Source organism: Harmonia axyridis, chromosome 4 (genome assembly GCF_914767665.1).
Source record: "Harmonia axyridis chromosome 4, icHarAxyr1.1, whole genome shotgun sequence".
Taxonomy (NCBI): domain Eukaryota; kingdom Metazoa; phylum Arthropoda; class Insecta; order Coleoptera; family Coccinellidae; genus Harmonia; species Harmonia axyridis.
Window position 1 is genome coordinate 10682290 of NC_059504.1, and position 21736 is coordinate 10704025.

Genomic DNA, 21736 nt, shown 5'->3' on the forward strand with positions numbered 1-21736 from the left:
GGCGAAGTGCCCTCAGAAAATTTTTGAGGTTTGTCCTTTCTTACCGATTGCTATTTCATCACGTGACCACTGATGGAATCGTCCGTATGACAAATCAGTGGCTCCTGCCATATACACCTCATCCTCATAATACAGCATGGTAATTTTGAGGTAGAACGGTTGGGTTTATGCCCCAAGCTTTGTCGTTCTGAGAATTGCGCAGCCTTCGACATCACCTCTCGGGCTAGCGAAGAACCACTCATTTCTCATTTTCAAAGCTGATGCTGATGCTCTTCATTCAATATAATCGGCTCGCAATAATTGAAGAGTTTTTTTTTTGAGCAGCATTCACTTTCAAACACCTATCTCGAGTTTCTAGACTTTTTATAGAAATCTCCAACAGGATTAAACATATTACCACAATTGAAGAAAAATTTTTATTAGTAAACAATACAATAATGATTTAACTTGAGATATTAAAGTTATGGTAAATACTATACAGAAATTTCCTGAATTTGCACTCTCTTTTTAACCGTAGCATTCGAGATGCTACTCGATGTTCTGACTGGAGGAAGTGGTTTCTCTTTCTTAGAGGTATTCTGGCCTTCAGGAGGACCCCTCGTGGAATACCTTGGGGGCATTTCATCGTTTTGCTTCGATTTCTGATCGATGGAATCGCATGAGAGTCCTTGTTGACAGCTCATCTCTGAGGAGGTAGGTATGGAGCTTAACTGTATCGAACAATCTTCGTCTTTCCTACGTCTATCTCGCTGGTAGTAAATTCCGGCATATATCAACATATTGAGCACAAGGAGGAGACATCCGACCCCAACGGTTACCCCCAAGGCGGCAGTGTAGCTGTAGTAATTTCGGGACGCTAGTTGCTGGAGGATCTCCTCATTCTCTTCAACGTCACCTGCAACAAAGCATGAATAATTCTGTGTTAGATTTATCGAAGATATTTTCGAGTTGTTTTTACATGGAATTAATGGTTTATTGCTTGTTCCTACTTCGGAGAATATTGAAAATCTAATGATTTTTCAATAAATAGTTGGAAAATATTCAAGAATATTAGAATTAGAATGATTTTTACAGTAAATAGACAAAATGATGAGAACGAGGAAGCTCAAAAGCTGCTGCCTTCGAGTCAGCGATTTCCTAGAGTCAGAACTCTTTATAGGTATGTGGGGTCTCCAAGAGCGCATTCTTTTATTGTTATTGTTTTCAATGTCCAATACAAATACAATACCAGGAAAAACACAAATACAGTAGGCCTAGATGCAAGAAAAATATTGGACAGAGATATTTTACTTATATACCTCCAAGATGTTGCTCCTAAGGAATTGATGAATGAAAAAAGTCATATGCAGTTCAGATTGCGAGCGAAAAACTGGATATTGATAACGGATAGAGAAAAATTCATAAAATTATAAATTTTGAATATTAGACCATTTTATAATAGTAAAAAAAATTTGGTTTTCTTTATTCTTGAATTTTCAAATAGCGACTTTACTAATTCTAGCTCAAAACTGAATATGACATTTATATTAACTTGGACTTACTACCTTTAAACCGATGACGTTTACTACTGATTGTGACACTCCTCTTTTGAGTTTTGCTTTAATGGGTCAGGGTCAGAATGAAAATTGTTTTGATTCTCTAAACTAAGAAACTGTAAACTAAAGATAAAGTCATTGACTCTGTTGTTAACATATTGTAGTGTATGGTCAATAAACTTCTATTCTTTTATTAGAAATATTGAACCAAAAATATAAAAATAAATATATTATAAAAAAAGTATAGGCTAATTTTTTTCGTTGAAAACAACTGTGTAAATCATATTATTTTATTAGACAGCTTGAAATACTACTGATCATGCACATCAGTTGATTTTTTTCCATCAATTGATACCAAAAATATACGAGAAACTCCAATTTTAGATATCTACAAAACTATACACACGTATAATTTAAATGAAATAAACGCATTAACATTTATTGTTCTCCCAATGCAATTCCAGTAATGGTTTTCGGAATAGTGAGAGAATACGGGCTAAATTATTCTATTGTTCTTTTAATTCAATTCCAGCAAAGGCCTCAGAATTTGTTAGGAAATGCGGGCTGATTTGATTGTATTTACCTGTAGATTATACATTTTTTCAGACTTGTTTAACAGCAAAGCATATTTAGCAATTTGATTTTTTATGTTTGTCTATATTTTGTGATGAATGGTTACTGATAAATATATACGAATGTCATTGAACACCAAATTTATCAATCGTATTCACAATTTTTGTGTTTTGAAAATATAAATGGTAATTAGCTAATCGAAACAGTTTTCAGAAAATATGTTGCAAAATGACGGAGGCGTCGGTATATCTTACTGAGGTGTAGAGTTTATTCGAAGTCACTTGGAGCAAGCTAGAATATTTCGATTATTGTCCAAGTTTCCAGAAATTCCTTTGGGACCAGTGAATTAATTGCCTAATAATACTTCAAAATGAATCTCGGTATTTAGCGGATCGCGGTATCCACTTCAAAGTGGCCAAGCGTTTTTATGGATTAGTTCAAGTGACTTTGAATATACTGAACAAAAGGTTGCTCAAATTCAAAAATTCACCTATTCCTCCTGTGAAACTTGAGAAAAAAAGGTTCTTAGAAATTCAGTTTTGATAAGAATCGACTTTTTAAGCGAATGAGTCAAGCTTTGAGATTTTCTAAAGTATATAAAAACGAAAAAAAAGCTTTTCTAATATACTCACCATCTCTGATATCTAGTTTGGCCCCAATATCTTCTTCAGTGGTGCTGGAAATGCATTCCGTGTTGCTACCACCCATTCCACTGGCAACATTGGCATGTGAATCTGTCATAGGAGCAGGAAAAAGAGGTGGTGGCATGTGAGACAACGATTCTGGTCTTACGGGGCCTAGAATTCAAAAATTCAATCATCAATTTCTATTCATTAGGAAAAATGATAGCATTTACTGAATGCAAATGTATTTTTCGAAACGATGAAAATTATCCAAGAATGTTTGATCTGTCTTCTCAGAGATAAAATAAATCACTTCATCTTCGCTGTCAGCTTTCAAATAGCATATGATGAGTTAAATTATTTGTTCACGCGAATACATTTTATTTTAGAATAACAATTCTTACTCTGCATAAACTCTCAAGAAAGGAGAGTAAAAATGAAACTACGATTATGATGGTGTATAGCAATTGATTCTTGATTATCTTAAAGTATCCCGCGCAAATAACCCAAGTTTTCTTGATTATTTGAGCAAACTCTTCCTCAGAATTTTTAACGGAGGCAATCTTTATAGTCGCTAATACGCCTAAAAAACACACAAATCCAATTTTGATCACACTGTTGTTGTTTACTCAAGGTGAATTTATAGCAGGCTCGTTTCGATTGAACTTCGTTCTCAACTTATTCGGAAAAAGAGCTTTCAGATTGATTGCAGGGGGGAACGTTGATCAATTACCTGAGTTTGCCACTCTCAGATTTCCTCGTCATGGTTGAAACGTTCACGCAAAAGAGGATTATTAGCTCCATAAGTAGCTCCTACATGAGAGTTGAAATTTGTTCGGATTCAGATCAGAGAACCTTTAGCAGGGTTGCACTTCAATTATGTTCAGGTGGGTGCACATCGAAATGGTCAGTGAAAAATTTCAAAGGAAAATACTTATGTGTGAGGAAGATCGAAAAATTTTCATTTTGAATAATAATTATTGTTAATTTCATTCTAATATCTCGAAAATTAGAAATAAATTGTAAATTAACATGTATAATTAATTAAGTCACTCTATCGGCTAACCGAGAAGTGAAAAATTTTCAATAGTAAAGTTTAAATGAACAATCTTTATGAGGAAATTTGTCAATGATAAGTTCGATCACCGTAAATGTTTACGGCAGCCACACATCTCCAAGGCTTGATTCTATCACAGTTTTTCTTCGATAAAGGCGAAAATGCAAGCCAGGCGTGAAGCGGCTGAAAATGTAAATAGCGCTTATGGCCCTGCTACTCTAACAGCCAATCATGCACAATTTTGGTTTCCTCGATTTCGTTCTGGATATCAAAAATGCATCACGCACTGGAAGGCCAATTGTCGAAAATATCAATGAAAATCTTGGACATCATCGAGTCCGACTGTCATGCAAGTACAGTTTCGGTTGTCCAAGAACTAAAGATTACATAAAAAGCAGTTAGGAACCCTTTCCATAAGGTTGGTCTCAAGAAGAAGCTTGATGTATGGGTAACACACGAGTTAACGCAAAAAACGTCATGGACTGAATTTTCATGTGCGAATTGCTTCTGACTCGCAACAAAATCGACCCCTTTTTGAAGTGATTGGTGATGAAAAGTGGACCACTCACGACAACGTCAAGCGAAAACGGTCGTGATAGCTTGGATTGACGGCCAGGAAGTTTTGTTATGTGTTTGGTGGGATTGGCAAGGATTAATCTACTATGAGCTGCTCCCCTACGGCACAACTGTTAACTCGGAACTGTACTGTCAACAATTGGACCATCTGAAGGAAGCAATCGCCAAGTAGCGGCCAGCTTTGGCCAATAGGAGAGGAATTGTGTTCCAACGGGATAATGCCAGGCCACATACATCGATAGTACTCGTCAGAAGCTCCGTAAGCTTGGTTGGGAAGTTCTTATGCATCCACCTTATAGTCCGGACCTGGCTCCAAGTGATTACCATCTGTTCTTGTCCATAGCGAACAATTTTGCTCGTGAAAAATTCTTTTCAACAGAGGCTTGTTAAAATATACTGTCTCAATTTTTTGTCGACAGACACGAGGGCTTCTATGAGGAAGGCATAATGATGTTACCTTCAATATGGTAACGAGTTATCGAACAAAACGGCGCATATTTGACTTAAATCGGGTAATTTTAACTATAGTAATTAAAGACTTGTTTTTCATGCAAAAATAATGGATTTCTTTGTACTACACCTTACATAATGAATCATTACACAAAATCGGAGGATGAATACATTCAAATACTTCCCCTTCTTATTCATCTCAATCTCACCGAGTCGGCTAGGTACGTTAATGCATCTTAATTATTATGAATGGTGGAAAATAAACAATTCCATTAATTGCCTGACGAAAACACGCTGGAAATTAATAGGTCCTTCTTTTCCTAAGCCGTGTTCTTTCAAGCCGGCAAAGATTATAAAATTGGGGCTACGCATTTTCAACTTTCCACCGGGAGCTCTTTGAAGTTTCTCATTTAATTACGCCCTTTGCGACTTTCTACGAGTTCTCGGGATAGAAAACTGCGCGAAACCTCATGTTTCTTGGTATAAGGTTTAATTCGTGGAAATGCTGGTATTCGTATTTAATTTCGTTTACATTAATAGTTTTTTTTTTTGCTGTGAATATAAGACGGAGATCTTATCAATAACAGGAGAATAGGTCTGGAACGAAAAATAATTGGTTTATCTTATTATATTCCTTAAAAAGTATTCCTGGCTGTTTCAAAATCTGATATAAAATGTTTTTTTTTTCGAACGAACAATAACAATGTAATATTTTGACTGACAAGATGATCGGAAAGTTCTACTTTGTGAGTGAAAATTGTTGCTATGTCAACGATGAACGACGGAGGGAAAAGTGTAGCCTAGCAATGATATCAACTATTGTACTTCATGTCTTCTTCTTCTTCTTTTCTCAACAACTGCCTGTTTGGACACCAACTGGCTCTTGGGGATCCAGGGCAGCAATCATGGGCTCAGCATCTCTGCTATGTACCCAATACTTCATGTCTGTCAAAATTAATTCAGCATGACAACCATAACTAGGCGAATTTTTCATTGGTCAATCAATTTAATGATCGTTATAGTTAAGATAGAACTTATTTAAACTTTGCTCTTCAGATTTTATATAATTTCTGAACGCTTGAAAAAAACTAACATATTTTATTCAGAGGAGAAGTGACACTTATTCTATTTCATGATATTAAACCAGTGAGTGAGATCTTTTTCATGACATTGAAAAAATACTTTCCTTATAGGTGTGTGAAGCTATGATTTCTTGTATGAAAAATTAATCTCTACAGTATTTTAACTTGGATTTGTTTTAGCATACTGTAGGTAGGAAATATATGTATAAAATTTCTACGAAACTTGAATGGATTGAAAAATAATATGAATCGAAAGATTTTTCACGTTTTGACATTTTTATGTCATTTGTTTTCAATAGGTTATGCCATACAATCATGAAGAGATACACGTTTAGAAATTGTTGAATTGATTCATCAAGATCAGTGTTCATTTGTGAATAGGTAGTTAGAATAATTCATTGACAATATTATTTAGTAGATCGATTCACTAATCCTCGTGTTGTGGACAAATTTAAAGAAAAAAATTTCATTTCAAATTTGTTTATAATCCGAAGGAGTGACCTTTCAAAAAGTATTACATTAGGAGACTCTTCAGCGCTGTTAAGTTCGCTTGACTCATGGACTAATGAACATAATGGCAACACATTTAGGACAATACGACGAATAGTGAGTCATTCAATTGAATATTGTCATCCAAAATTTCTCCTCAAAATTCTCTCACTATGCAGAAACAATTCAAAGATTTCTAGGCGTAGTTGAAGCGTGTATCTTTCCATAAAAAATGACATAAACTACTGAAATCAACTGACATAAGCAATGTCAAAAGATTATACACAGTGTTGCCTTTATTACTATTAGTATCAGTCATACTTAGTGACCACTAAGTATGTTTCTTTTTGAAACAATGCGGTCAATTTCTGATTATCCTAAAACTATTACTTTAACACATTAATCGCTAAAATCTGTTATATAAAAAGAACTAATAATGAAGAATAATTATCAAGAACGAATGGAACCTCTAGCCGTCTTTTTCTTCTAACAAAAGGTGAAAACCCCTAGAACGAGCTGTCAAGTGGAATTTTCTTGAGAATTCGATCAAACTATCCCGTTACGGAAGATTTCTTGCCAGCGGCATTCCCTACGTACGGCAATACGGCTAAAAAGCGCACAAATCCAATTTTGATCGTACGGTTGTTGTTTACCCAGGGATCGTGAATTTATGGATGACTCGTTTTGATTGAACCTCGTTCTCGAATTACGTGAAAAAAGGCCTTCAAAGTGATTGAGAAGTGGAACGTTGATCAATTACCTGAGCTTGCCAATCTGGGGAGAATTCTTCGTCATATAGAAAAACGAGGAATTCCTTCTCATTCGCGAAAATGGGGATCAACTTTGAGAGAGGATTTTATGTTGAAGTTTAAATGGGTGTTTTTTTGTAAGAGTTCGAGAACTTGATAATAGAAGACAGAAATATTGTTGGAATGCATTATCATTATTTCAATCTGGCAGATAACTTCATTGCACTTATTTTTTAAATATTATTTCTGGCGTATTAGGCCAATTGAAAAGTCCCCGGTCTGATGCACAGATGGAGGTGTTAGTATTAAATCCATATGATTTTTAGTTAGTACCAACCTTCAAACGATATGTGTCAAAACTTGACAGCAGTCCGACCATTAGTTTGTGAGATATTGCGTTGTGAGTGTAGCTACTTTTGTTATTTGAAAAAATATAGAAAAAAAGAATTTCGTGTGCTGATAAAATATTGATTTTCGAGAGGAAAAAATACAGTCGAAGCAAAATCTTGGCTTGATGTAGAGTTTCCGGGGTTGGCACCAGGAAAATCCACCATAATTGATTGATATGCTAAGTTTAAATGTAACGAAATGAGCACTGAATGGCGAACGCAGTGGACGCCCAAAAGAGGCTGTAACCGACGAAAAAATAAAAAAAGTTCTCAAAATGATTTTGAATGACCGTAAAGTGAAGTTGATCAAGATAGCAGACATTGTGAAGATATCATCTGAACGTGTACATCATATCATTCACGAATATACATGAGAAAGCTGTGTGCAAAATGGATGCCGCGCGAGCTCACAATCGATCAAGAGCAACAGCGTGTTAATGATTCTGAGCAGTGTTTAAAGCTGATTAAGTGCAATAAACCTGAATTTTTGCTTCGATATGCGACAATGGATGAAACATGGCTACATCATTTTACTCCGGAGTCCAATCGAAAGTCAGCTGAGTGGACTGCACACGATGAACCGAGTCCAAAGCGAGGGAAAACACAACAGTCAGCTGGCAAGATTATGGCATCAGTATTCTGGGATGCGTAAGGTATAATATTCATTGATTACTTCCAAAAGGGCCAGACCATCAACATCGATTATTATATAGCGTTATTGGATCGTTTAAAGGATGAAACCGTTAAAAAAAGGTGCTGTTTCATCAAGACAATGCGCCTTGTCAAAAATTAATGAAAACAATGACAAAATTGCATGAATTGGGTTTCGAAATGCTTCTGAATCCACTTCTGTTCTCAGTCCTCAAAAGAATGCTCGCTGAAAAGAAATTTAGCGCCAAGAAGTAGCAATCGTTGAAACTGAGGCCTATTTTGATGTGAAAGACAAATTGTACTACATAATGGTATCGAAAAGTTGAAAGATCGCTATAATCGCTGTATTGCCCTCGCAGGCAACTGAGTTGAATAATAAAATCGAGTTTCGCCAAAAAAATGTTTTTTACTATGGTAGAACGGGAACTTTTCAATTGACCTGTTACTAAGTCCATTCGATCATTCCAATTTTTCACAACTTTTTTCCATAATACACATAGTGCCATTATAACCATTTCAAATTATTTAATTCCTATTGGAATAACCTATATTCATTGCGAATATTATTGAAGGAGAAATATAACTCTCTTCGATGGCCTGTGAAAGCTTAATGATGAAATATTCTTGTAAAATACATAAATAATGGAATAAATCGTTTGTTCATCGATTGCTTAGTTACATCTGCAAAGAAACATGGCTAAGTAGTGCATTTTATTATGTGGGAATCGATTGGTTTCTGATAACCACTGACAGCATTCAAGGGGAAAGCAAATCTTATATGTGACCTTTCAAAAAGTAGTACATTATGATACTCTTCAGCGCTGTCAAGTTCGCTTGACCAATCTTCCGTAGAAACGTATGCTTGATTCACATTCAGGGCTAATTTTTCATGACCGTTTCAATTCCTAAACAACATTAGTCAGCACAGTCAGTAACTATTCTAAAATTTGAAATCCAGGGTCGCATTATCCGAATATCCAAAATCATTAGTTGACGGAAATTTCGATCGTTTGGACCATAACAAAGCCAGTAATCTACACATTCAAGAGACTTGTGTTTTCCTGAGCGACTATTAAACTTGAAATTCGTTCGGGGACCCAAACCCAAATATCCGGCTAAGTGAGGAAAGATCATATGCAACTTTATTACTCCGGATCTCTATCTTAGTTTTCCACAAGTTCCACGAGAAACAGGAAGCAATATTGGGAGAAAATCGTACCGTAACATCGCCCGAATAGCTTTCTTGATGGGGTAATAAGGTCTTATCTGAAGATGCTGTGAATGGGCTGGATATACTCATTCGATTTAGAAGCTTATTAGGTACCGATATGGAACGAGCTACCAGATAGGTTTAGAGTATTATTATACACGGTGTCACGTTGAAAAAGAAACGGTGGTCTTTTCGGGTAGAAAAATGAGGATTTTGGGGAATCTATCGTACCCATCAATTTAGTTCCAGAGGGAGATATTTTTCAAATATATTGGGGATTGTATTTGCCGCGAAGAGGGATGAAATGATTTGATTTTTATGTAAAAAGTCCCCTTTGAGAACAAAATTGAGGGATCTGAGCGGTTTTTCAATATCCCAAAAGAACTATGTTTCCTTTTCAATGTGATACCGTGTAAATTTTTAGGGTACAGAAATATAGAAATGGATATTATTCTCTGTTATAGGAGAATGATCCAATGTTACCTAATCCTAGGTTTTATAATAGCAATGATACAATTTGAAATGGACATAATACGCTCTATTAGTGATAACGTCACACACCGCTATTATTGGTTCTCCTATCAGTGTTCGGAATCCAAACAAACAAATTGTCATCAAATTAGTACTTTGTCGTTGAAGAAATTGGCTTATTTTGATGAATAAGATTTATACTTTATACAGAATCTGGGGAATGATACAGGATTCAAACTTACTGGTATTAACCTCGTTCCTTCTGTCTATCAATTAATACTGAAATCGTTCCTCAAATACACTTATTTATGAAAATAAGCCAATTCCTTCAAAATCTGGGGAATGATACAGGATTCAAACTTACTGGTATCAACCTCGTTCCTTCTGTCTATCAATTAATACTGAAATAGTTCCTCAAATATACTTATTTATGAAAATAAGCCAATTCCTTCAACGACACCGTACTAATTTGAATGACAATTTATTAGTTCGGATTCCGAACACTGACATGAGAACCAAAAATGGCGGTGTGTGACGTCACACTAATAGAGCTTATTGCAATACGTCTGCAATACGATGAATAGTGAGTCGATCAACTGAATATTGTCGTCCATGAATTATTCTCAAATTTCTCAACATTGACTGATGAGTACTGATCTTGATAAAATAATTTCTGAACGTTGTTGAAGCGTGCATTTCTCCTTGATTGAATGGTAAACCTACTGAACACAAATGACATGAAATTTTAAATAAAACATTGTTACGTTACAATTGCCCATGAGACTCTAAGACTGATTTCTAGGGGTGGTTTGGTTTATTTGGCAACAAAACTCCTACCCACTCTCAACAAATAATATTTAAATGAAAACTGAACTTAAGTCGGTTTTTACTGAATTACTCTGCTATAAGGATGGAACCTCTTCTGTAAATTATTTTCAGTCTTCTGAACACCATACCTTATAAGGTAGCTATTATGTAATCCAATTCCCATAGCGAAGTTGATGTAATAACGTCAGGTATTACGCAGGTATTCTCTCAGATTCAGGAACTAAAGTGATTCAACGTACCTACTATTCCAACTTGTATATCTCAAGGAAGTTCCTTTTCACGATATTTCAATCCCAATGGAGATTTTCATTATTAAATCCCAAGGGTGGTTGTACATTTTAATATTTTTCAATTCCAACAGAGGTTTCTGTTGTTACATTCCGACGGGAGATAGAATTAAATTCTACAACTCAAAAACTAGTAATGGCTGAAATCTAAAACAAGGTATGTATCTTTCCTGAAGTCTCGATAATTATTGAAAATCTTTCATAAAATTCTCTCTGTTTCTTTCTCTAAAAACGCGCATCCGTTGGCGCTTCATCGGCGACCAACCACACACGACGAATCGACAAACCACCGCGTTTTTTTAATTTCCAGTAGTGTAGCATGAATTGAAACTTGCCAAATCGTTGCAACATAGTGTTGATATTATATAACAATTTTAAATTGAATCTTTTTCATTGAAAAAACCTAAAGTAACTCATTAATACTACTTATCAGAAAATTCTACTTGAATATAAGCACTGCCTTATGTTCACATATCTTGGCAAATTCCATCAATGGAATGGAAAAAATTATCAATTATAATTTCCACAATTATTACATACATTAACTAAAAATGGAAATCTTACGCTCTCCAAGACTACATTCTCAATTAGACCATCATGAACGTACATATAAAAAACGCTTCCTTGAATCTTTCCAATTACGTTTCTTTGAGGAGAAAAATAATGCTCACCAGAATAAAAATGTGGCTCTCTTTCGTGGAAATGATGATGCCTCATGCTCACATCATCTCCGGGCTGATGAAGTTGCGGAATCAAATTTAACCACACGGCCATCTTGTGACCCCGGTAATGGCTCCTCATTTTCGGCTTGGAAGCTGGAAATGGAAAATGAAATGAATGAGGCAAGGAACTGTACGTGAGTGAAGTTGGACTGGAAGTTATTAAATATAAGATCTCCAACATTTCATTTTCTTATTCACTAGATATGAAGGGTGACACACGGGCACCTTTTTTTACTTTACTCTTTCTATTTTTTCATGAAAAATATTATTTTATTTATGTTCAGAGAAAAGAGTTGATTTATTTCAAGTTTGAATAAAGAATGAATTCCGGAGCTCTTTCATTCATGTGCCCATTGAGACTACATTACTGTATATACTGTATATAGAGGGTGTTTTTTTAGAGCTATAGAACTTTAAATTGCAATAAAACAACGATGGATTATTCGATTGACATGAATTTCATTTATCCGCAAGATAATCTTATGGCATTACATTTTGAATATGATTTTTGGCATATGACCGCTACGGCTGGCTCGGATGTAGTCCAATCTGGACGTCCAATTTTCGATGACTTTTTCCAACATTTGTGGTCGTATATCGGCAATAACACGGCGAATGTTGTCTTCCAAATGGTCAAGGATTTGTGGGTTATCTGTATAGACCAATGACTTTACATAGTTCCATAGAAAGTAGTCTAGCGGTGTTAAATCACAGGTCCAAAACGTGAAATTAGGCGGTCACCAAACGTGTCTTTCAATAAATCGATTGTGGCACGAGCTGTGTGACATGTTGCGCCGTCTTGTTGGAACCACAGCTCCTGGACATCATGGTTGTCCAATTCAGGAATGAAAAAGTTAGTAATCATGGCTCTATACCGATCACCATTGACTGTAACGTTCTGGCCAACATAATTTTTGAAGAAGTATGGACCAATGATTCCACCAGCCCATAAAGCGCACCAAACAGTCAGTTTTTCTGAATGAAACGGTGTTTCGACATACACTTGAGAATTAGCTTCACTCCAAATGTGGCAGTTTTGTTTGTTGACGTAGCCATTCAACCAGAAGTGCGCTTCATCGCTAATGGACGTAGTGCGCGATACGTATTCCGCACTATTTTCGAAATGAAATTGCACTATTTGCGAGCGTTGTTCAGGCTTGAGTCTAGTCGTGATGAATTGCCAAACCAAACTGAGAATAAATCACTTAACAGCTGTTAAATCGGTCGCCATCTTGAACAGTGATGCCAACTTAAAGTTATATACCTCGAAAAAAAACACCCTATATTATGTGGTCTCCAAGGTTGCTCAAAAGCTTCCGACTTCATTTTAGTACTTTTCTCATAGGTTCAAGTGGTTATTACATCTCTAAATATCTTCAACCCTTAACTGTAGTATCGTCGTTTTTGTCTCTAAAGAGTCAGCTGTAAAATTAATATCCTGTAAAATCTCGACATTACTCGACACAATATTTTAGGTAGATTCTTGTGTTTTCAGCAGCCAATAGTTAAAGTTTGACTTCCGTGAAGTGAAAATAAGCGTCATGATTATTGTCGGTATCTCTATCTGCTGTAATTTTTGGACTATACACATTTTGTAACTTTCAAATCGTTCTGCAAGATCCAACGTACTTTTTTTATAACTTAACCTCAATTGTTTTGTGTATCGTTGTGCAGAACGACCAGGCTTATCTCAATAGCGGTTGTTTCCTTGTGTCCTAACTGTACGCGTGGGTCCAGGTGATTTTTATTTCACGACGTTACTAGGCTCTCTTGGATTTTCAGTAGATTTCAGGATTCAACATTAAATTCTCGATGAAAAACTTATTGTACTGTTATAATAGAGCCGACACCGTCAACAAATGCACCATACTATGTAGCCTGGTCCACTGTTCCATTGTCACTGAAATAGTTTTCTATCCGAAATTGATTCCTCGCATAATCCTTGGTTAAGCATACTTTCAATATTAATGAAAGAAGATAAATAAAACACTTGACTGTACGTTTCACAATTTTTGTTTTGTTGCATGTTTCGGGTTTCATCCCATTCTCAAAACTTTTCTTTACATTGTACTACCCATTTAGAAAATGGGTTGATAAAAAATAAGAGACTCATTTATGCTTATCGTTTTCAACATTCTATACGTTCTGCATCTACATAGTTTAGATATTGACCGATATTTCATCGTTCAACGAACACAAGCTCAAGATTTAAATTTGAATAGAGGCGCTAACACTGAAGAGATGAACAGTGGAGGCGGAGAATCCCATGATACAGCGAGATATCATCTTCGCAAGAATATCAATCAATTCCTTGATTTAATCGAGTGCTTTTTATCATCCACTCTTAAATTATTGCTGTGGAAACCGATACTGGGAATTGTTGAGCGATGGATATTCCGGGAAAACCTTTAGGATCGTGAATTCATTATTGCTCAAGTGCTAGTTCAAGAAAAAAGCGCAATTTTGTGCTCAACGAGGATAACATCGAATCCTCTGCAGTGAATATAAAACGAATCCAATGAAAATAATCGTTAAATATTGTAGAATTAATTTGATGATAACTTTGAGAACCATATTCGAACATTCTCTGATATTTTTATTCAACAATTCAGTTCATTCAATGATGAAATCAGTCAGTATAAATGCAGATTATAGAATGTAAATTGACAAGAGAAGTTAAAAAAAAATGCAGAATTGGTATAAATCTAACAGTGACAAACATACATGGAGAAAGCATATGTTATTTCCAGTAAGCAAATTTTGACTCCAACATGAACTATCAAATTTGACATGAAGCGCGTGGAAATGAAAACATATCAGTGATACGATATTTCACCCAATTCGCGAGTTTCTCCACATAGAACGCACTTCTTAGTGAATGAACGTTTCATGTTAACTCAAATATATTGAAATGAATACCTAAGTATATCAGAAATTCAGAAAACAAACTTCAAGTACATCAAACGACGTGAAACAACCGATGACACTAGGAGAGTAAAAGTTGACAAACCTTGGATATCAGCAGGTAGATAAATAATACAGATAATAATGAAAATTCTGCTCATTATAAATTCGACAATCAGGAAAATTATCGGATTCAAAGTGATCAAATTTGCATATTTAATCGGGAATCACTCAAATAAATATATTTCCTTCAATATAATATGCATTCATATCGATATAGTAAAATTGTGGATTTGAGAATATATCACAATCCGACAACGTAATCTAACCATGTTGGGGACATGTAAAAATTGCGAATACTATCTCTATCTATGTTTATTTCTCTATGGTACACCTTACTGATTTTTATTTGATAGTGGGTGTTCCTACCGAGTTTGGAGATAATAATTTAAATAAGAATGATTTAGATGATAATAGATAATACACAACTCATGATTATGGATATAAAAAATATAGTCTATAGAATGAAATGTAGTAAAAGTGAAAAGCAGTGGTACAAGGTAAAAGCGGTATGGAAACTATCCATAAAAAAATTCTTCAATAATTCAAATCAACAATTCAGAAACCATAGCAACCTTTGAAGAATGTATACTAGACGAAAATAGTTATTGATAAAGATCAGTTGATTGATTTCAATTCAATTAGTCAGAATAAAATTGAGAATATCACACAGGTTCATTTTTTCTTCAGGATATCTATCCTTAAATATCTAGATCAATCTCAATAATGTGATTTTCAGAATTATCCATGAGAAAATCACACGAACATCAAGTTTGAAATAAGGAGCCCATGAAACAGACAGAGCCTTGTCTTGGGATCAAATTCAGCAAAAAATTCACAATTCAAGGACATCTGGTCAAAAGGCAAGCCTTGTTCCGGGCGAAATGCAAAAAAATTAATTGCCCACCCCCAAAAATCATAACGGAAAAATGCGAAAACTTCCAAATGTTATTTCTTCTGCATTCATATAAACAGGCAAAAACGCAACTAATATGCATTATAAATGAACTGTCCAAATGGGACCCTATAGGAAAGTTGTATTGTTCATTAAATTTTCAGAATCCGCAGGATTTTGGCCTGGTGGCAGGAGCAACCTGACACTCTGGCAATTCATCATACCCCCAACGAATGAGGGATAATACATGAAGTACAAGGGTAGGTACGTAGCATCGCACGTTACATATATCGCTTTATTTTTCTGCTTTTTATCCATTCCACCGCGTGGCGACTGGAAATAATGGCTGCAATTTGAAACCGGTGAAAGAATGATGACTTGTCCGTGGAGATTTATCATCTTTTGCAATTTCGAAGAGGAAATCTATTGATTTTGTATTTTGCATGAATCCGAGCTGTTTCTCAAGCTGAAGGGTAATTGATCTCATGAAGGTATGTCGTATATTATTTTGGTTTAAAGAGCACTGATAACTTTTTATCGAGAGTAGAAAATTTATTCAGTGGTTGACTTGTTGATTATACTGGGTGGATTTTTCAACTTGAATTAGTTGAAACTCTCGGTAAGGAAACATCTTGTGGAAAAATATTTGATGGTTTTGTGAAGGAAGTCCACTTATCTTACCGTCTCTTCCATTGCCTTCACCATTGTGGGAGAGGAGGCCAACTAAATAGCTTTTGTGGAAGCTCATCAGTAGCGAATCAGAAGTGTGTATTATATTATAAGTCAACACACCCATCAAGTACTAAAGGGTGTTTTTTTTAGAGCTATAGAACTTTAAATTGCAATAAAACAACGATGGATTATTCGATTCATATGAATTACATTTATCCGCAAGATAATCTTGTGGCATTGCATTTTAAATATGATTTCTGGCAAATGACCACCACGGCTCGCTCGGATGTTGTCCAATCAGGACGTCCAATTTTCGATGACTTTTTCCAACATTTGTGGTCTTATATCGACAATAACACGGCGGATGTTATCTTCCAAATGGTCAAGGGTTTGTGGCTAATCCGCATAGACCAATGACTTCACATAGCCCCACAGAAAGTAGTCTAGTGGTGTTAAATAGCAAGATCTTGGAGGCCAATTCACAGGTCCAAAACGTGAAATTAGGCGGTCACCAAACGTGTATTTCAATAAATCGATTGTGGCACGAGCTGTCTGACATGTTGCGCCGTCTTGTTGAAACCACAGCTCCTGGACATCATGGTTATTCAATTCAGGAATGGAAATGTTAGTAATCATGGCTCTATACCGATCACCATTGACTGTAACGTTCTGGCCATCATCGTTTTTGAAGAACTACGGACCAATGATTCCACCAGCCCATAAAGCGCACCAAACAGTCAGTTTTTCTGGATGTAACGGTGTTTCGACATACACTTGAGGATTAGCTTTACTCCAAATGCGGCAGTTTTTTTTGCTAACGTAGCCATTCAACCAGAAGTGCGCTTCATCGCTAAACAAAATAAAATGGACGTAGTACGCGATACGTATTCCGCACAGAACCATTATTTTCGAAATAAAATTGCACTATTTGCAAGCGTTATTCAGGCGTGAGTCTATTCATGATGAAATGCCAAACCAAACTGCGAATAAATCACTTGACAGCTGTTAAATCCTCGAAAAAAACACCCGTTACTAAGCGACACCAAGCGTTCAACAATTCAAGATTTTTCCTTTGTAGTCAATCGAATAGTATATTTTTTCCTGCTTCACGGAGTGAACAATATAAACTTTAATACAATCTTGTAAATCCTGTGCTCAATTTTTCATTCAACATTCACCTATACGAGAATAAATATTCGGAACCGAATTTTTCCCATTAAATTAATCGATTCGTTATTCGATTACAAAACGTTCATTTAGGAAGAGCACCAATGCAACGAATAATTTCGTTAATCCCAGATTTATCACTCGAGAAACTATCCTGAGATATACCCAGCTTTGGCTAATTGAGTTTAAAACTATCACCTAATGGCGGAGCATATGTGCAGTCTAGTCTGTTTGGAATTAAGCCCAGTTTAAACCATGGAACTGGAAGCGGAATGATATGTTTGAATTGACGATGGGAATGTATACATTGGAAATTAAGCTATCAAATTTTGATATATGACACCGATATTTTTGTCAATATTTATACGCGTGCGATGATGGACTGAAAAGGTTATGTGATACGTTTATATATAGTGGACTTTGTTTACAGTTAACAGTTGTTAACTGTTTTTCTGTGTTGAAATAACATGGTTTTTGTCACATTATTAGAGTTGAATTGATGGTAAAATATGTGATAGAATTATTGCAGTTTATAGATTCAATATATGTGTTAGGTCATGAATAATTCCCAGACCAGGAAGAATGATCAAAAACTATCAATGTACAGGGTGGGCAAATAAGCGAAGTGAGCGGCTATATCTCAGGATCCACTCATCGTAGAGACTTGCGGTAAAAATTTTCACCACTAAAGTGTACAAGAAAACACACTGGAAATTGTTTTGAAGTTCATACCTCTACTGCTAGGGGGCGTAATAGCTATCGTCGAGTAGAATATTGAATTTTACTCGGAAATGTTTCATATGAAGTTGAAGAGAAAATATCATCACTGTAATCCTTGGAAAATTCTCTATCTTCTTGAATTGCCACTTTCGATTTTACGACATCAAATAAGGGTAGGTGAAAGGGAGAAATCGGACTGATTGAAATGCCTGTAACATCAATTTGGCTCAACATTTTTGAGCAAATTAGATCTCGTCTGAGAGATAATATCTTGTTGATTGAGAACAAAATATACTAATGATAAATTTGTTTTCGCTGTTTTCGATAGGGGGCGCTAAGTCAGTAGTTCATTGTTTTATTCATTTAACTTCGAAATTTCAAATGTAATGATAAGATTTTTTCAACAAAAACAGAAGTTCCATCAAATTTGCATAAAAAAACCTGAAGGTCGCAAAGCGATAGTTTCAGGCGTTCTGAAGTTATGGCCGAAAGAAGATATTCTTCAACTGATGCACTGAAAAACCAAATTGTGTTTTTAGGTTCTGACAGAAAAAGAAATCCCATCATATTTGTCTAAAAAAACCAGAAGGTCGTAAAGCGATAGCTTCAGGCGTTCTGGAGTTATGGCCTAAAGAAGACACATTCTGGTTTTTCAGTGCATCAGTTGAATAATATATTTTTTCGGCCATGACTCCAGAACGCCTGAAGCTATCATTTTGCGACCTTTTGGTTTTTTTCTTTCATTGTTGTTGGATTAAGAGATCACATGTAGACAACAATTCCTCTGGAATAATGGCTTAGGTGAACATCAACAAACATATTAAAAATAGACTCAACCATGTAACTCAGAATTGATTCGAGAAATATTCCAATAAACCCATATCATACATCATTTTGTTGATCAATTAGTGCTGAAGCATTTTTTTCGATTCATAGACAGCATCATGCCCTACTGTGCATTTAAAAATCCACATATTGTTGCAAACCTGACGTGTGGCGAATAAATCTTTGTGTGAAATATTTCCCTTGGTTGGCCATTACTTTTTCATTCATATTTCATAATCTACATCAAGAGCGAGACTGGAACGCCTAATGGCTTTCTATTCTGTGCACTCGCCCAAATGTTCCTATTATCTGGCTAACCCAAATTAATTAATCAGATAACATCACAGGGGATATCATCAGGTATATGATGAATGCACGTACCTGAACCTACGAGAAATTGGGGTTCTAGCAAATTGCTAATTATGTCACATGTCAAGATTGAAGTATGTGATGTTTTGCTGAACATCCAGCCCAAAAAATTGTATACATAGCAAAAATTCAGCGCTCGACTACAAAGAAATACACTGCGCAAAAGAATTAACGCACATTATGGAAATCTCAAATTTATTTTACAACTGAGGTGTTCTCAATGATAATTATTTTTATCAGAATTATGCATGCATATGTTATCCACTTTCAACGTTTTTCTTCAATACAGATGTTTTTTCCCATCAGAAATAAAAAAAGATGAGATTATCAGATTTTGAATGTATTGGCTCCATTCTGAAATCAGTTGTTCTCGATCAATTCTAGTGATCAATAGTTTTTCTTTCGTTTGATTTTCTACACTCGATCGCTATGCAACGCGAAACACGCAATTTGACCCAAGAGGAATGTGCCCAAGCGGTAGTTTTGCGAGAAGAAGGATGAACATACACCAGAATTGCAGAAAGGTTTGGAGTTTTCCATACAAGTGTGTCCAGAATGTTGCAGCGATTCAGGGAGACAGGTATGAATGTCCAAAGACCAGGACAGGTTGCCATTCAAGAACGTTACTTGAGAGTTTCTTCGTTGAGACAACGGTTTGCAACCGCTCGCCTCCTTCAAAATCAGCTTGATCAAACTCATGGGGTGCAAATTAGCACTCAGACAATAAGCAATCGCCTCAGAGAATATGATTTAAGGCCTCGTGTCGCGGCAAGAGGCCCAGCTCTTACCCCAGCCCATCGAAGGGCGCGTTTGGATTTTGCGAGAGAGCATATCCATTGGGAAGAGGCTGATTGGGAAAGAGTTCTCTTCACAGATGAGTCTAGATTCTGCCTCTACCATTGTGATCGACGTTCCCTTTTATACAGACGTCCACATGAAAGATATGCTCAGTGCACTCTTTCCCAATCAGCCTCTTCCCAATGGATATGCTCTCTCGCAAAATCCAAACGCGCCCTTCGATGGGCTGAGGCGATTTCTTATTGTCTGAGTGCTAATTTGCACCCCATGAGTTTACTCAAGCTGATTTTGAAGGAGGCGAGCGGTTGCAAACCGTTGTCTCAACGAAGAAACTCTCAAGTAACATTCTTGAATGGCAGTTGTTACCCGTGGTCTACCCTGTCCTGGTCTTTGGACATTCATACCTGTCTCCCTGAATCGCTGCAACATTCTGGACACACTTGTATGGAAAACTCCAAACCTTTCTGCAATTCTTGTGTATGTCCATCCTTCTTCTCACAAAACTACCGCTTGGGCACATTCCTCTTGGGTCAAATTGCGTGTTTCGCGTTGCATAGCGATCGAATGTAGAAAATCAAACGAAAGAAAAACTATTGTTCACTAGAATTGATCGAGAACAACTGATTTCAGAATGGCGCCAATACATTCAAAATCTGATAATCTCATCTTTTTTTATTTCTGCTGGGAAAAAACATCGGTATTGAAGAAAAACGTTGAAAGTGGATAAGATATGCATGCATAATTCTGATAAAAATAATCATCATTGAGAACACCTTCAGTTGTAGAATAAATTTGAGATTTCCATAATGTGCGTTAATTCTTTTGCGCAGTGTATATACCTTATAAAATGTGTTCTTGATCTCAGACAAATTTGCTGAGTTTGATTACAATCAAGACATTTTGGAAGGCCGAGGAAAATATTGCTCTCTGATTTCCTAAAACGTCTTGATTACAATTTCTTTTACTCTCATTGAAGGATAGGGTCAAAATCCAACTTACTGATGCTGAGATAATATTGGGTGCTAACTTCGTAGGGATCCCATGAGATGCTCTTGTACCTAGTTTTCTCTTTGATAGTGCCGTAATCTGGCACATCTTTGTTAACAGTTCCACAACCATTTGGATCACCGCATTTGGCGAAATTGCTGAAGAAATTTAGGAGAGCTTCCGAAACTCCCATGTCTTGTCTAGTGAAGTTCTGTGGGAAGAAAGGATGACCTCCAACCAGAGGCATGCCAAGGATGTAGATCAAATCTTCACCTCTAACACTACCCAGTCTCTGCAAAAAAATAATGGTTGTAGATGGTAGTAGACGAGTATTTATATAGAAGGAATAGAATTGTCTTTTCCTCTATATATCTCGAAGAAAATATATCAAGATGCGAAATGCACATAAAGTATTCCTGAAAACCTTATGTTTGAAACATTATTTTTTTATCGTGTTTTTATATGATTTTTGGAAATATTATAACAACAATTGAAAAACCTACTTTTTTTATAAGAATAGAAGCAGATATACGGAAAGAGAAGACTCTGGAAAAAGCGAAAAAACAATTCTCCCAATGCTTGCATATATTTATAAACATATTATCCACCCAAACTGATTAAAAATGTTAAGTCTGCTCTAATCGACA

The 21736-nt window shown here is 35.9% G+C and overlaps 1 protein-coding gene across 3 annotated transcripts in view; it reads right to left on the reverse strand.

The window, feature by feature from the left end:
- Positions 1–402: 402 nt before the first annotated feature.
- Positions 403–21736, reverse strand: part of LOC123678984 (neuroligin-1-like) — a 260712-nt gene continuing 239378 nt past the window's right edge. For all 3 annotated transcript variants that reach the window (XM_045616289.1, XM_045616290.1, XM_045616288.1), the window contains 4 exons: positions 21102–21381; positions 11642–11785; positions 2741–2905; positions 403–895 (listed from right to left, as the gene is read on the reverse strand). In XM_045616289.1, the coding sequence (XP_045472245.1) occupies positions 474–895; positions 2741–2905; positions 11642–11785; positions 21102–21381 (1011 nt within the window). In that variant the 3' untranslated portion in view covers positions 403–473. The remainder of the gene's footprint in view (positions 896–2740; positions 2906–11641; positions 11786–21101; positions 21382–21736) is intronic.